Source organism: Podarcis bocagei (assembly GCF_964188305.1).
Source record: "Podarcis bocagei genome assembly, chromosome: 3".
NCBI lineage: Eukaryota > Metazoa > Chordata > Lepidosauria > Squamata > Lacertidae > Podarcis > Podarcis bocagei.
Window position 1 is genome coordinate 66,505,707 of NC_138127.1, and position 15,446 is coordinate 66,521,152.

Here is a 15,446-nt window from a genome sequence, read left to right on the forward strand (position 1 = left end):
TCGTAATCTGGGGAACCGGGTTCGCGTCTCCGCTCCTCCACATGCAGCTGCTGGGTGACCTTGGGCTAGTCTCACTTCTCTGAAGTCTCTCAGCCCCACTCACCTCACAGAGTGTTTGTTGTGGGGGAGGAACGGAAAGGAGATTGTTAGCCGCTTTGAGACTCCTTCGGGTAGTGATGAAGCGGGATATCAAATCCAAACTCCTCCTCTTCTTTTTCTTTAGGGTGGAGAACCTCAGGCACAGGTGCCAATCAAGATCTTCCAGCCCTTTCCATCTGACCTGTAGGACTCTGCCCAGGCCAGGTTTACTAGGCCACACCCCTCACAGGCTCCCCTCCACTGATTTTACATCAACAGAATTCATCCTCGAAGTGTGAACATACTTCTTGCTTGTCTTCTTTGGACAGTACCATGTTCTTAGCCACACATTCCTCTTCCACATCCACCACTTGTAAGTGACACCCACCCCAGAAGGTTGCCCATGGGAGAATGTGGCCCTCAGGCTGCAAAGTTGCTCCCTCCACCAGAGCACTGCGTGGGGTGATGTTCTTATGCTGTTTCTGCCGTTGGTGCTTCCCAGTTTGTGGCTAGACATCATTGGTGCAAAACATTGCAATTGGTGTGTGGTAGTAGAGTTGCCAGGGATACCATGCGAGTGGCTGCTGGCATTGCCACATTATCTCTTGTCTCTATTGCTACTTCTTTGCTCTTTTCTTTGCTACGGCGTGTGCATAGAATTGCAAGTACATTATACCAACATTAGCCTTGGATTTAGCTGCTGACAGCATAGCCTCACTGTTGAGATGCATTTCAGTACTGTATGTCTTCCATTGGAAGTGTGTGTGTGTGTGTGTGTGTGTGTTTTTAAAAAACACATTAAGATATTTCCCCCTAGATTTTAATATTTGATGAAGCTACTAGTTTATTCTGGAAGATAGTAGGGCTTGGTCAATTAAGTTAGATGTTCATTTGTGTGAGAGTTTTCTATTATCACTTTCTTGGAAAACAATTAATATCTTTTAGTGGCTGGGAAGGCATCTGTTTCTGAATACACTATCAGTTGCATCTGAGAATTTTCAGTACAGGCTCCTGTTGAGTTATACACAATGATAGAACAATTTCCTTATCGCTTCTATTCGTTGATGAGCTGCTGAAACTGATCAGACTGACCATTACATCCCAAATGTTTTTCATCCATGGAAATGAACTTTCCATCCATTATGAAATAGGAGGCATGTACTGTAGTGCTCAGCAATTAAATGTGATCCTAATACTAGGATTAAAAAAAACGCAAACAATTTGTCATAACAGGCTTTTTGGTATTTTGTTTTCTTTTTGCAAAATCAGCTAACTCGTTTTTAGAGATGGAAATGGTTGCAATCCGGGACAGCTAATGTATCCTTCACCACCATCTTAAAGTTATAAGGTGGGGGACCAGCATTTCTAGCTGGAAGAGCCACAACATAATTACTTTAAATTATATTTTTAAAATTAACAAAGAAGATAATTGTGCTTCTGAATGTTGCATTAACTCATACATGTTGAAAGATAGCTGACAATATAGGTTTTGAAATGGTTTTAGATGGGTTTAAATTGTTTTTAAATGTTTAAAATACGTTTTGTTTTGTTTTTATTGTTTATTTATATATATTTTTATTGCCCTGGGCTCCATTGGCAGACTGGCCACAATAAAAACATAAATAATAATAATAAGCTTAAAGATTCTATTTCAAATATAGCTAAGCCATGAACTATCTCGCTTACCTTAGGCAAACTACTGTCAGTCTCCACCAGTAGTATGCTGATAATACTGGCCTACCTTATAGGATGATTGTAAGGTTTACTGCATATTAAGTGCTCTGAACACAAGGAAAAAGCACTGTACCATTACTTAGAGAGCCAGTATGGTATAGTGTTTACACTGTTGGAAGACCAGGATTCAAATCCCTACTCAGCCCTGAAGCTCACTGGGTGACCTTAGACTGGTCACCACCTCTCACTTTGTTATGAAGATAAGGTGGGGAGGGATAGAACTATGTTTGCTGTCCTGAACTCCTTGGAGGAAAGGTGGAATATAAATAGAATAATGGAACAACCAATTGCCCTAAATGGGGAAAAGATTATGTTCAAGTTGTTAGCTATAACCCCATAAATAGCAGCTTTAATTATTTCAAATAAAGTTTCTAGACCTCACTGTTGTAGAGAAAATTCTCAAAAACATGACTGCGTGGTACAGTGGTGCCTCGCAAGACGAAATTAATCCGTTCCGCGAGTCTCTTCGTCTAGCGGTTTTTTTGTCTTGCGAAGCAACCCTATTAGCGGATTAGCGCTATTAGCGGTTTAGCGGCTATTAAAGGCTTAGCGGCTATTAAAGGCTTAGCGGATTAGCGGCTAAAAGGCTATTGGCGGCTTAGCGGCTTAGAAAAAGGGGGGGAAAGCGAAAAAAAATCGGAACACTCGCAAGACGTTTTCGTCTTGCAAAGCAAGCCCATAGGGAAAATCGTCTTTCGAAGCAGCTCAAAAACTGAAAACCCTTTCGTCTAGCGGGTTTTCTGTCTTGCGATGCATTCGTCTTGCGGGGCACCACTGTATATCCCAAGAAAGCTTTCCAAAGTACCAAGTACCTAAATGTAGCCACTTGGGGGTGCTGTGATGGTGACTGTTCGAAGCCTCTGTTACTGCAAGGTCAAACTGCTTCAGATGAGGGACAGAGGCACCTATTTTATGTCAAGAGAGGTAGGATATGACGGGGGTCAAGTTGAGCCAAATGCTGGGAACAAATAATGCAAAGTTATTTTCAAAAAAGCATTGAGATTTCTTGTTTCACATATTACTTATTTTGCCACTGTGGTTGTGACCTGTTGTTAATACATTGCTGCTTACTAATGATACCTGTCATCAAATTATATTATAAAAACCCCAGCGACTATTTATTTATTTTTGGTAGATCTGTTTAGCAGTGTCTGCCTGCGTCAAAAAAATTCACTGTACCCAGTCATCCCACAGGATCTTAAAAGAAACCAATGTTCAATGACTGCTATTGTCAAGCTGGAAGGCAATAGGTGGAGAAAGGGTGTGTGGTTTTTATACTTCACACAAGACAGAACAAGGAATGTGAATTTGGGAAGAACATATGTGTTGTCCACATGCACTTAGAAGTGTTTGTTATTATTATTATACAGCATGAAAGAATTGCATTCTGTTATGTTTTGTCTATTGTTGCTGATCTAGGCAGTGATGTGCTGCCAATACATTAACAAAGGCCCCACTCAAAACTTATCCCATTAACCTATTCTAAATCTTTGCACGCAAAGAATGAGCTTGCTGGCAGAACACATAGGTGAGGGAATAGAGAAACTATTTGTCTGATTTCCTTTTTGAACTGCAGCATGCTTTCAGAACGATATCAGAAGACTGAGCAACTCTTTTATGAAAAGTCTGTGCGTGTGTATTTTGCTATTCTATTTTCCACAGAGTGAGAGGAGAATATGGGCATATTTTTCTTTTGGTTTAGACTGAAGTATATAATGTTTTCAAGCTAATTTGCAGAAATTATGGACTATTCCTTCTGGGGAAAATTTACAATCCAGTGCCTGGTTCTCTGTTTACTCATATTAAGCACACACACACACACACACACACACACACACACACACACACACCCCTTATTTCCTGTGGCATCCAGAAATGTCACTTAAGTCAACCTGACATGCATCTGTCTCACTGTGGATAAAGCTTGTTTCTGTGTGCTGCACAAGGCCAAATAGCAAAGTCCACACTTGTGGCTAAATAGTTCCTAATTTTAATCCTTCTTTGTGGAATTCCAATAAAAGCTGAGTAATATTGCTTAGCTCATCTGTGGGATTTGCTGTTGAGAGTATGTCATGCGGCACTTCAGCTTGCAATAGTGATAAGTCAGCTTGTTTGCAGCTTGACTTATCTGTTCCATTGTTCAATGGGAAGATATGTCAGTTCTTGATCTTTTGTGTGAACAGATTCATTTTTTAACGGTGACCTCAGTTGAATTAGATGAGAGGAAGAATGCAGGATAAGTACCATGGCCAATCAGTCCTAGTAACCTCTTTCCCATCCTCAGAGGAGGAAATATTTTTTCATTCTGTTTAGTACAGTGGTACCTCAGGTTAAGTACTTAATTCGTTCCGGAGGTCCGTACTTAACCTGAAACTCTTCTTAACCTGAAGCACCACTTTAGCTAATGGGGCCTCCTGCTGCTGCCGTGCTGCTGGAGCCCAATTTCTGTTCTCATCCTGAAGCAAAGTTCTTAACCCGAAGTACTATTTCTGGGTTAGGGGAGTCTGTAACCTGAAGCGTATGTAACCTGAGGTACCACTGTAGTTCCCACTGTGGACTGATTGCTGCAGCAATAGTAATAGGTCTTTGAAACCCCATGAGCCTGGACCACTACACCACTGGTCTAAAACAACAACAACACAAAAGTACTGGGAATCAGGACAGAAATGCGTGTTCAGTGTACAGTTAGTTTGAGGTTCAAAGCAGATTTACTTGGAAATGCAATCCACGGAAAGCAAGGCAACTGTTTTCTATGTAAATATATACAGGCAGCCCCCCCCCCCATATATGGGGGGTTACATTCCGAGGCACTGTGCACATTGGTGAAATCACTTATAATTGAAACCCATTGCAAAAGCCTGAAACACCCCTTCCCCACTCCGGTTCTGCCCTTTTAGTGACATTTCAGTGACCTCTTTATGACGTTTCCAGGTCACTTCCAGGTATGCAGTGCAATACATGTATACACGGTTCTGCACATATTGAATGCACATAAACGGGGGGGCTACCTGTACTGTAAACCACCTTGTGATCATTGGATGATGGGTGGTATATCACTTCAATAAATAATAAGTAACTAAGTAAGTGTAGGATGAAGGTACAAGTAGGTCATAGTAGTAGCTGAAAAAGGAGGGTGCTGATAATAAGAGTGCCTTCCCCCCCCCCAAAAAAAGTGGACCTGATAAGAAACAGAAAGTATTTTGGCATATAGATGAGAATATACTTCTTATATACTAGCCTGCTTTGCCAGGGCTCTGGTCACCTGTCAGGTTTAAGATATTCAGGATGTCAGATTGCCTGAATCAGTGAGAGGATGCCAAACCTTTTACTAAACAGGCGCATGAGGTTCATCAAATGGGTAACACCTGGCCTTGTAAGAAAATATATTGTCTATTAAGCATCTGGTGCACAACTACATAACAAACCAACCAGGAAATAAATGCTACCATAGACCTGGCCAAGTACGGGAAGTGCTTTTAATTTTTTTTAACCTTGCATTCTGGTATGAAGAGCCAGTCACTTTTTACACAGCATAAATAGAAATTGCAGGCAATTTTGGTTTTGAGGGGGGAAATTGGGGGCTGTGCTGGGGAGAAAGAGGTGCAAATGGGACAGATGCTGACAATGCCATTTGACATGTATGAGAAAGATTTATGTTAATTAGCATTTTACAGGACTGTATGGGTTGGTTTTTTTAGATTCAATTACTTTTGATTTTTTTTATCCCGTAAAAATTGCAGGCAGTAATATGAAAAATACACATTAACATCTTGCTTGAGTCAGAGTCACATCTCTTAAATGCTTGGAATACATGGAGATGCTTGGTACGTCTAGTTCTCAAACACCCATTTTGACTTGCATTATGCACGGCTACGTTGCCACACTGGCGAATGTTTTTTACAGATTTCCTTTAATAAGTAGGCTTTGACTAATGCCTCCGAGTTCCCCACTGTGTTCAAATGAAGCAAGGATAATGGTTTACACTTTCTCCTCCAAACAGAAGGAACTCCAGAGCCATAAAGGAAACTTACAATGTCAGGGGGTGATTTTATCTCATTACTTTTAATGGAAATGAGGTAAAGTCTTAGACAAAGTGCCACAGAACTGGATTGCAGAGCCAGTAAATGCATTTAAAAGGTCACAGAAGTGTGCTGAATGCGATACTGCCTTCCAAAATATGTAGTGGTCAGGTGAAATAGCACCCAATGAGCCTGTACCTTTTTCCTCCTTCAGATTTCCCAGTTGATGACCGAGACTGGCCGAGAGGGATTGACTGAAGCTGCGCTGAACCGCTACAATGCCGATAAACCCTCCTTGTACAGCTTACCTGCTTCCCAAAGCACCTGTGTTGCCAGTGACACATCAACAGGCACCTCAGTGGCAGCTTCCTTTTTTGCCAGGTAAGATGGAAAGTTTGCTTGTTCTCTGCAGCTCTGATGTGCCAGGGACTGTGGGCATCCAGGTCTAAGGCTAACACTTCAAAGACTGATAAAAGGATTGGCTGATATGTTCATTGCTCCATGACGAAGTTTTAAGTGGAATGATTTGTTGGATTTTTTAATATACATTTTTATTAGTTTTTTTAACATACATTTCCAACAATCATATAACATAACTTCTGATCTTATACAATATTTTTAGACTTCCGTCAACACCTATTATGATTTTCCGTTCTTTATCACTTATTCTGTATTTTTAAATTTCTCTATTACTCTTAATTATCATTAACTAATAATTCTCCTCACAGTCTTTCTTGCAATATTTCAAATAAACATCCTTACAAAACTTCTTGCAATCCTACCAATGTAATCTGTTCATTACAATTACTTTTCCAATAGTTCGTATATTTACTCCAGTCTTCTAAGAATCTCTGGTGCCGCAGGTTTTGAATCCTTCCTGTTAATTTATCCAGTTCTGCATAGTCCATCAATTTCATCCTCCATTCTTCTTTCGTCGGTAATTCTTCTTGCATGATTTGCTGGATCTAGAGCAACATGCAATTTTGCTTCTTTCCATTACCCTGCACCCATTTAAAATGATAGTGAGAGATAAAAAAACAACACTTGTGTTTGTTTATGAGTTTTTCTAGAACTTGAAAAGTCACATTGATCTGTAGGAGTGTGATGGTGTCTCTCCAGCACCAATGGGACCAAACAGTAGACTAGCTCACATGCGAATGTGCTGGCAGCAGGCTAAGCACATTAACAGCCCCTGCAGTGAGGAGATGCAGCTTTACTGGGGTGGGATGAGGGTTGGTAGGAGGAAAGAGGCCAGCTGTGTTGGCAGTGTCTGGTGGGGGGAGCTGCCATCACAGCTGGCCTCTCTCATCCTCCCCCCAATAAGGCTGCTAGGAAAGAAAGGAAATAATTCTTGACCGCTATTCAGGTGCTTGAGGTGTATCCGTACAACTGTCTCTCTACCTGCAGCCACCAAACATCTGATCAGCAGTGCTGATGCTCACTTGTACCTGACTCCATAGCCCTTCAGGATACAGCCCGCCCACCTTGCAGCTGCTGCACAACTGACCACTGGCTGCATGAAGCACCTGGCCAGGAACTTTATGCCAAAGACTCATGGCATGAGTATCCTCAGCCCAGATTTGCCAGTGCCTTTGCCCTGCTATACTTCATGGTGGTAGTCAATGACGTTATGCTCAGAGTAGTGTTAACAACAAAAAAGGGGTGCCGGTACTGCTTATCCTTGAGTACCCCCTGAAAAAAGCACTGAACATGACTTAAGTTAGATCCAACAATGTCAGTGGGTCCACTCAGTTGAATACCACCCAACTGGAAGATGTTTGCAGGGCAGGAAATGATGTCACATCTACTAATCATTTCCAAGGAGACGGGAGGAGATGCGGGGCTGCCATTCATTGTTGAACATACCGTTCTGGCATCTGGTGAGGAGACTTGAGATTCTCTTTCAAAGAATCTGAAAGACAGTGAATCATCAAACAAACAAACAAACAAAAAACAAACAAACAAACACTGAAGCACACAGACGTTTACAACTGAGGGTTATATGGATGCTAGTCAAGTACAGAGCTGGCTGGTCTTGGGTTAGTTAAAATGAGGGAGGCTGGGGTAAGAGATGAGTCTATACAATGAAGATACTATACTATTTATTCCCCATGTTACGGAGGCTGAACTGGGCTCCACTAGAAGTTGGGCATTTAGTACCACCAGTCCCATACTGTGGAACACTCTTCCAGCAGAGAGTTGGCAGGCATCCTTTTGACTTTCAAATGTCTCTTGAAGGCCTTTTTTTGCTAACAAGGCATACACAGATGTTAACATTGATTAACTGGGCACTTTAATTGTATATTTTTATTGTTTTAAATTGTGTTTTATGTTTTATAGCTGCACACCGCCATGATATTTTATGATATGGCGGCATAGAAATACGTAAATAAATAAATCTATCAGTATTTTGCTAAGAGGCTGAATGTGCACATTGAACAGTAGGAGGGACAAGATGGTTTAGCTAAATAAGGCTTAGGCGAATCTTTTGGTTTCTTGCTGTCCAAAGAATGCAAATTCTAACAGTATTCCATTGAAAAAACTACATCCAATGGCAAAATTGTGGGATGACTTGTCAAACTTGCATTAAGAAATAGGGGTAATTTTTGGACCACCCTCACTTTCTTTCTCTCTTAATGAATTACATTTAAATTTGCAATATATGACATAATAAGATGGGGGGGGGGGAATCCATTGGAATGTGTGGGGGAGAAAATTAACAACTCCTGTATAACACTTCCTCTGTTATTTCTAAAGCCCATTTCAGAGCTAGCAGACAGAGTGCCTTTTGTCAGTCTAAAATATGTCTGTTTTCAGGCTTTTCAGAGTAAAAATGGTAGGTTTGATTTTTTTTAACTGACCCTCTAGCAGTTGAACATGGCTTTAATTTTAATTATAGCATTGGGCATTCAGCAGTTTTTAAAAAGGGAAACTGTATTACACAAAATTAGAGACTTATGTTGTACATTAAAGCCTTTTGTGGAATTCATCCTTTTATTGGAGAAAGGATAGAGAAATAAACAGCTATTGTCTCCTAATTTTCTTGACTAGATTGAATCAAACCTCTCAATAACTGCAGTTAACCCACCATCAAGTAATGTTAACTAAAAAAAGAAAAATGCTTCATAAGTGTTGGTTAGTGCTTTAGCTTCAATATTTACTTAGGCGTGAGCCAAGTCATGCAAATAAGCCTTCTGATCCTTCAGGGCAAGCAGAGACAATGCGCATTGGCAACAAGCAACTTGAAATTGTTTACACGTTTTTAAGCTTAGATTTTGCATTTTGCATGTGAGACATAATGTTGGACAACATGCAGGGAAATTTCTGAACTTAATGAATATTGAATCTTATCCCTTTGTATTCAGCCTAAAATTATTGAAATGACTGCCAAGCCATTGTACTCATTCTGCTAAGTGCTTACACTGGAGTAGTTCCATTGATTTCCTGGAATTGAATACTTGAAAACATACCTTCAGTGCTTTTTTTCCTTAAAAAAATTGTTTAGGGGTACTCTCATTTTCCTACTCATATCGAACTACTGCTCCTCAATGAGGCCAAACTTAGATTCACAAAATGTTTAGGGGTATGCGTACCCCTGCATTCCCCCAGAAAAAAGCACTGCATACCTCAATATGTTTAGGGCACAATGCATCCCCTAGTCCAGCTCCCTCCCTTTAAGTCTGGGGTAGGCAACCCTTGGCCTAATATTATGCAGCCCTGGGCAAACTTCCATAAGCCTTCTACAATATCTCTGGCAAGAATGATCTGTTTTTCCATGGCAGCCTGCTAGGTATAGAAGCAGAGAAGTGAGGGATGTCAAAAACAAAGAGAAGTTAGCAGAAAGAGAAGGAAAATGAGGTGGCCATGCCCACTTTTGGCTCTGTCCGTCCCACTACTGCTGGCTTTGGCCTCACCCACAACTGGCATGTGGCACAACTCGCCCACAACCAACGTGTGGCCCTTCTGTATTCTGAAGGAATACAGAAAAACAGGTCAGCCCCACCTACTTTAACTGATAAGCATCTCTGGGCTTAAGCAGAACCTTGATATTATTGTGACAACAACTTATCTAGAATAATACTCAGAAATAAAATTAGCTTCTCACGAACAATTTGCCAGCCACCAAGAGCAGAATTCTTTCAACCAATCAATTCACATGTTATTGGGGTGTGGGCATTAAAATATGCCACTCCTGCTTTTGAAAGATGCTGGAGTGGCTGCGGTTCATGATTTTGCTCTAGTTGCCCCACCTGGCCTGATGATTCTCAGTTGCAAAGTGGACAGGAGGGTGAGTACAATGCCCTAGGAACTTATGTTCTGCGTATATTGCTGAGTATACCAGCCAAGTGATTCCTTCCTACCAATGTCGCCAACCTGCTGAAATGAATGGATGCTACACAAGAGGGTGCTTGTTCACGAGAGGCTCCTGGAGGATAATAAATTTAAAAGGAATGTTGAAAAGTTTTCAGGCGATTTCACATGAGTCTGTTTTTTATTAAGCACTGAAACTCTACCACATGGTCACTTTCTCTTGTACATGAGTGGCCACAGCCTATCCTCAGCCATGCATGTTCCAGTATCTGCATGGAGAAACTAGACTATGCAGGAAGAGATAACACAGCCTAGCAGCTGGGAGCAATTTCTGCATTTCTGGCTGTGCTGTTTTCAGCAGACATAATAGGTGGAATTGTTATGACTGTATCCATGTCATATTTCAATTTTTCACAATTATCAGTAGGATCTACTTGTATGAGAGTAGAATAAATAACCTTGTTTTGTCAAGCTAGGCATACTAGTCCTAATAACATCAAGTTCTGGATTATATAGGACAAATTTTAAAGTGACTAGAGAGGGTTTTTTTTAATTATTATTTCCCCAAGTCTGCTGGTATGGTTGATAGGGTAATGCAATAAACACCATTCTAGTCTATTTCCCCAATTCGACAAATACATCTATAGAAGATGCTTGTCTGCAAAATTGAAGACTCCCGAATCACCTGCTAATCATGGAGCTTAGGTGTTAAATGTTACCTCTCAGGATTGTAAAAATGAAAATTAAGAGCATTTATCTGATTCTTTGCACAGTCATGGCTCAGTTAATTATACAAATCACCTCTGACCACATTGATATTTGCATACTAAAAATTAAGCAAATGATACATAGATGGTTTTATATGCTGATAAGCCGCCCTGAGCCCGGCTTCGGCTGGGGAGGGCGGGATATAAATAAAAATTTATTATTATTATTATTATGTTGACCATATAAAATATATTGATGCTTTTGTGTATCTGCATTGATAAAGACAGCTGGAGTTGTCGCCGTTTTGTCCACCACTAGGCAGTCACAGATTCAAAAGCTAATGTGGGTCAAATGTAAAAAGTACTAAACCTTACAGTTTACACCTGTAAAATCTTAATTGTAATTCTTTCATCTGATAATGCCTTTCCCATTTTGAAAATTACTGAATAAGACAGTTGTTAAAGCACAGCTGTAGAGTCTTTCTTTCTTTTTCTAAATTCCAGCCAAGATCTGCCATGTCGGCTGAGTACTGTTACAAGACTGCTAAAAGAACTAGTGTTTTCTTAAGACAGCAATTCATTCAGACAACCTTCCCCCTGCAATTAGTGGGTAAACATAAACACTGATGGCCACTTGAAACTGTAAAGGAACCTCTGTGTAACTTGGAGAAATTTAACATATGTCTAGTTGCTTTCAGTTTGGCTCAAGGGTATATGTCTATCCAGTATGGTTTTGCTTTATAACAAGACCACAGTATGCTGAGGGAATGGTAAAATGGCCATGCTGTTTGAATACATAGCTGGATTTGCAACATACCACAGTTTATGGGATAATAAGTCTTTGTATCTATTGACTTGTGATGCTCATTTTGTAAAGGAAATCACTGGACTCTAAATCCAGTCAAATAGTTCTCCAGAAGGCATTGCTTCCTGGAACAATAAAATTTCAGTGAGACAAGAGACTGATGTTATTGACTGTTCATCTTCATAATCAGTGAAAATGAACTGACTGGAAATACAAAAGAGAAAGACAAAAATCCTATACAAACATTTAAGTGACGGCTGGTGCTTCCATCGGGCAAATTTGCCTTAGGTGTCAGATGTAGCGGGTGGCAGATTAGCAGCCTTGAACTCCGGCTCACTGATCTTGCCAGTTGGCTCACCCATTCAGGTACTGCTGCCACCCATGGGACCCTGGCGGGGCTCTTCAAAGTGACTGTCATTCCTCCATGTAAGGCAGAGAGGAGTCGGAGACAGAAAGACTGCCGCCATCACCATCAAATTAGCAGCAGCATTTTTTTTTTATAGCAAGCGGGGGGGGGCAGGAGAAAGAGGAGAGGATGGGGGAACAGTGGTAGAGTTGCTTATACTGGATAGTGGGAGGGGATGTTTGAGGAATCACAGTGGTGATTCCAGGCCCTGCACCTTCTACTTCCTCAGCCTTCCACATTAGAAGATGCACATCATGGCTACATGCGTAGAAACAACTTGACTGAATGGTACTCTGAATGGGCAGTAGTGACTGGGCACACATTCAGAGAAATATATGAATGGGTGTGGGCTAATATATGAAAGATAGCAGGACCAGTGGCATGATTACAACCCCACCTTCCACAGGACAAGAAGATATCCGTATACAGTCATACCATGTAGAACAAGAGCTTTGGAAATTATGAAGCTGTAATAAATTTCCCATATAAACGAAGCTCAGAAGTGGCTGGACAGAGTAAAAAATGGCAGTCTTGTGGCACCTTTAAGACTAAAAAATTTGTTACAGCACAGTCTACTGCAGTCCACTTCATCAGATGCATCAAACTATCTCCTGAATGCAATTGGGCACAACCACAGAGTTGTCCTCCTAACATAACCTAGTTGGGGATGGAGCATTAATGAGGTAGTGGCTGCTCTGGCATGCTAGCAGAGCCAATCTGGCACCCTTGCTGGTGTTGCTGTGCAGCCCCAAATCTCATAGCCACCGTCCACACCCACCCTAGATCCGTGTGAGCAGCAGCAATACTGGTGTCAGAAGATTAGTTTTGAAAATCTGTCCCCCATTTGAGCCACTACTGGTGCCAAGTAACTTATATGCTGCTTAATCTTCCCCACCAAGGGTAGGGGGGGGAAAACTAACCCTATTTATGATGCCCTATGAGGAAATATAGGATATAAATGTGACAAATAAGCAACTTGATGTGGAGAGGAAGAGTTGAGGCATGGGCAGCAGTTAGATATTTGTCTTGGCTAGTAGATATTTATCTTGGCTAGCACGCTAAGAGCCACTTGGTGTGGAGTGTACTGCAGTGAGTGCCCCAAAATGCTTTTGTGCATATGTTTTTCAACAACTTTTTTTCTAGCAGGCAATAAACTATGAGCATCTATCAGTCTAGGTTATCATCTGCAAAGCATGCTGTCAGCTCCAGAGTAACCTTACTGCTATAAGGGAAACACCAAATTGCTAGTTTATATAGCTGCAATGCAAGACTTCACACACATGTGTTTGTTTGTTTGAGGATAGGCGAAAACAGAATTGACAAAGCTCAGTCAACATAAATGATGGGAATCTGGGGGCAAAGGCCTCCACTAAAATTTGCTTTGTTCACCTGTGAGAAGAGCTAACTGATAAGATGACCCCACCTGAGTCAATAGGATTAAGCCATTCCATGTGGTCTAAGTCTAGTTTGTTTGAGAGGTGTCTAGGGCAGAAAGTATCAGATTTTCAGATAGGCTGAGAACAGTTGCTGTTTCACATAATAGTTAAACAGTTGGATTAGTGATCTGCTTATATATAAAGCTCATTTTGAAAGGCTTCTAAAATGCTTGAGGAAAGGGTATTCCATTCCACCCTGGTTTTTTGGCATATAATGTTCAAGTTAATCTAACTCATTTTCTCAAATTAAATTTAACTTAGTTAAAAATAGTATTTTATATTTTTTCCCTCCTGCGTCCTGTTCCACTCTGCCTCTCCCTCACTCATTTCATTGCTTGTTACTGGACTTCCTTCTTTCCTCATCTTCTTGTGCTAGACATTTGGTTTGCTTTTTGATTCTTCCCTTTCTGTTTCATCTCCTAATTTCTTCCATTGCTGAGGTCTGTTTCTTTCAGCTTCTTAATCTTTAGATGCCTCCTTTCTTTTAGTTGACACTGCGCTGCCAGTTTGTGCCTTGATTTTCATCTCTGTTGGATTATTCTAATTATTTCCTTGTTTTGTTTTGCCCTTGTCTCATTTTAGGCATTTTAATTCTGTCTTTCACTATGGCCATTGTTGCTTTTTGGTTCGTAAATGCAGTCAGTTTTTCTTTTGTGCGTTTCCTAGTTTGTTATCAGTGATAAGTAAGTAAGTAAGTAAGTAAGTAAGTAAGTAAGTAATGTTGTTAAATGTGTTTGCTTTTAATCCTTAAGTTTTTCAATTTTTTGATGGTATTTGTATTTGATCATTTATATTTAATTCATCTTAACACATGAGATTAGTGAGAATTGTGTCCAAAAATGTACCTCTTGCAGCCTTCATATTATTCAAGCGGCCAAATCAAACATAACACTGATGGATCCTTGCAGCATTCAGGCCTGGGTTTAATGGAGACACTGAACATGTATGAACATGGGAGCTATCCCCACAGCAGTCATAATGGCTTAAAAAAGTATATCATGCTTGTAAAAGTCGTATCAGTTTCTGTGTAAAGCTCCTATCTGAAGGTGCCAGTTCATAGGAATAGCTTCCATGCAGTGCTGGTTGGGCTGCAAACTTGTAAGCAACTCTACCTTGTGTGTTGATCACAATGTATGGTGATTTATTTGTTCCAAGATTGCTCATGGGACAATCAGAACTTGGGAACACAGAAGTGTTAATTTCACGTGTGCTTCCTAGTGATATTGTTCATGAGTAAGATAAGAGAAGTGCTTTTCTGATCTGGAACAAAAACATGCAGACCAGATCTATAGCCTGATCCTGCAAGAGGGCTGATAGAAGAGATCCAAATTTCAAGCATAAGCCTCTTCACTGAAGTCATACTATATCTCTCTGTTTTGTATCTTATACAGATCAGAGCACAAAATTATTTTAATTCTATTTTAGTTGGAAATGAGAAGTCACAATTCTGCCATGATTCCAGAGATCAATTTACCCTGTTTTGTGCCTTGGGGTTCTAAGATGGAAGATTTGAAGATGTCACAAACATCTGACTTAATAGTTTAGGAGAAAGTAGATATTCTGGAATGGATTCATCTCTTAGATTGATGTACCTCTAAAATCCAATGTATAAAGATTTCTTTTAAAAAACTTCTATACTACAATCCCCATCTACACACAGAAAATTGTATTATTTAATATAATACCTCAACTCCAAGGAAGGAACAATGTTCTAAATGAAAACAGATCTCTTCCTTTCTCCTTGTGCCAGCTCTTTGTTTAAGCAGTGAGGAGGTTGCTTACATTCATCCCAGATGTTCATGGAAACAATTCCTCTCTTAATTTACAGCAGAATCTAGCTTTTTCCCTTTGCCTCTTTGTATTTGTTATAACACTTATAAACATGTAAAGATCTTGTAGTGCTGTGATGCTATAGTATGTTTTGTCAAAAAGCAGACATTTAAATATTGC

General features: G+C 40.4%; 1 protein-coding gene across 4 annotated transcripts in view; it reads left to right on the forward strand.

Annotated features, from left to right (window-relative positions):
• KIF26B (kinesin family member 26B) overlaps window positions 1-15,446 on the forward strand; it is a 299,877-nt gene that overhangs the window by 123,362 nt on the left and 161,069 nt on the right. For all 4 annotated transcript variants that reach the window (XM_081187996.1, XM_081187997.1, XM_081187999.1 and 1 more), the window contains one exon: window positions 6,046-6,212. In XM_081187996.1, the coding sequence (XP_081044122.1) occupies window positions 6,046-6,212 (167 nt within the window). The remainder of the gene's footprint in view (window positions 1-6,045; window positions 6,213-15,446) is intronic.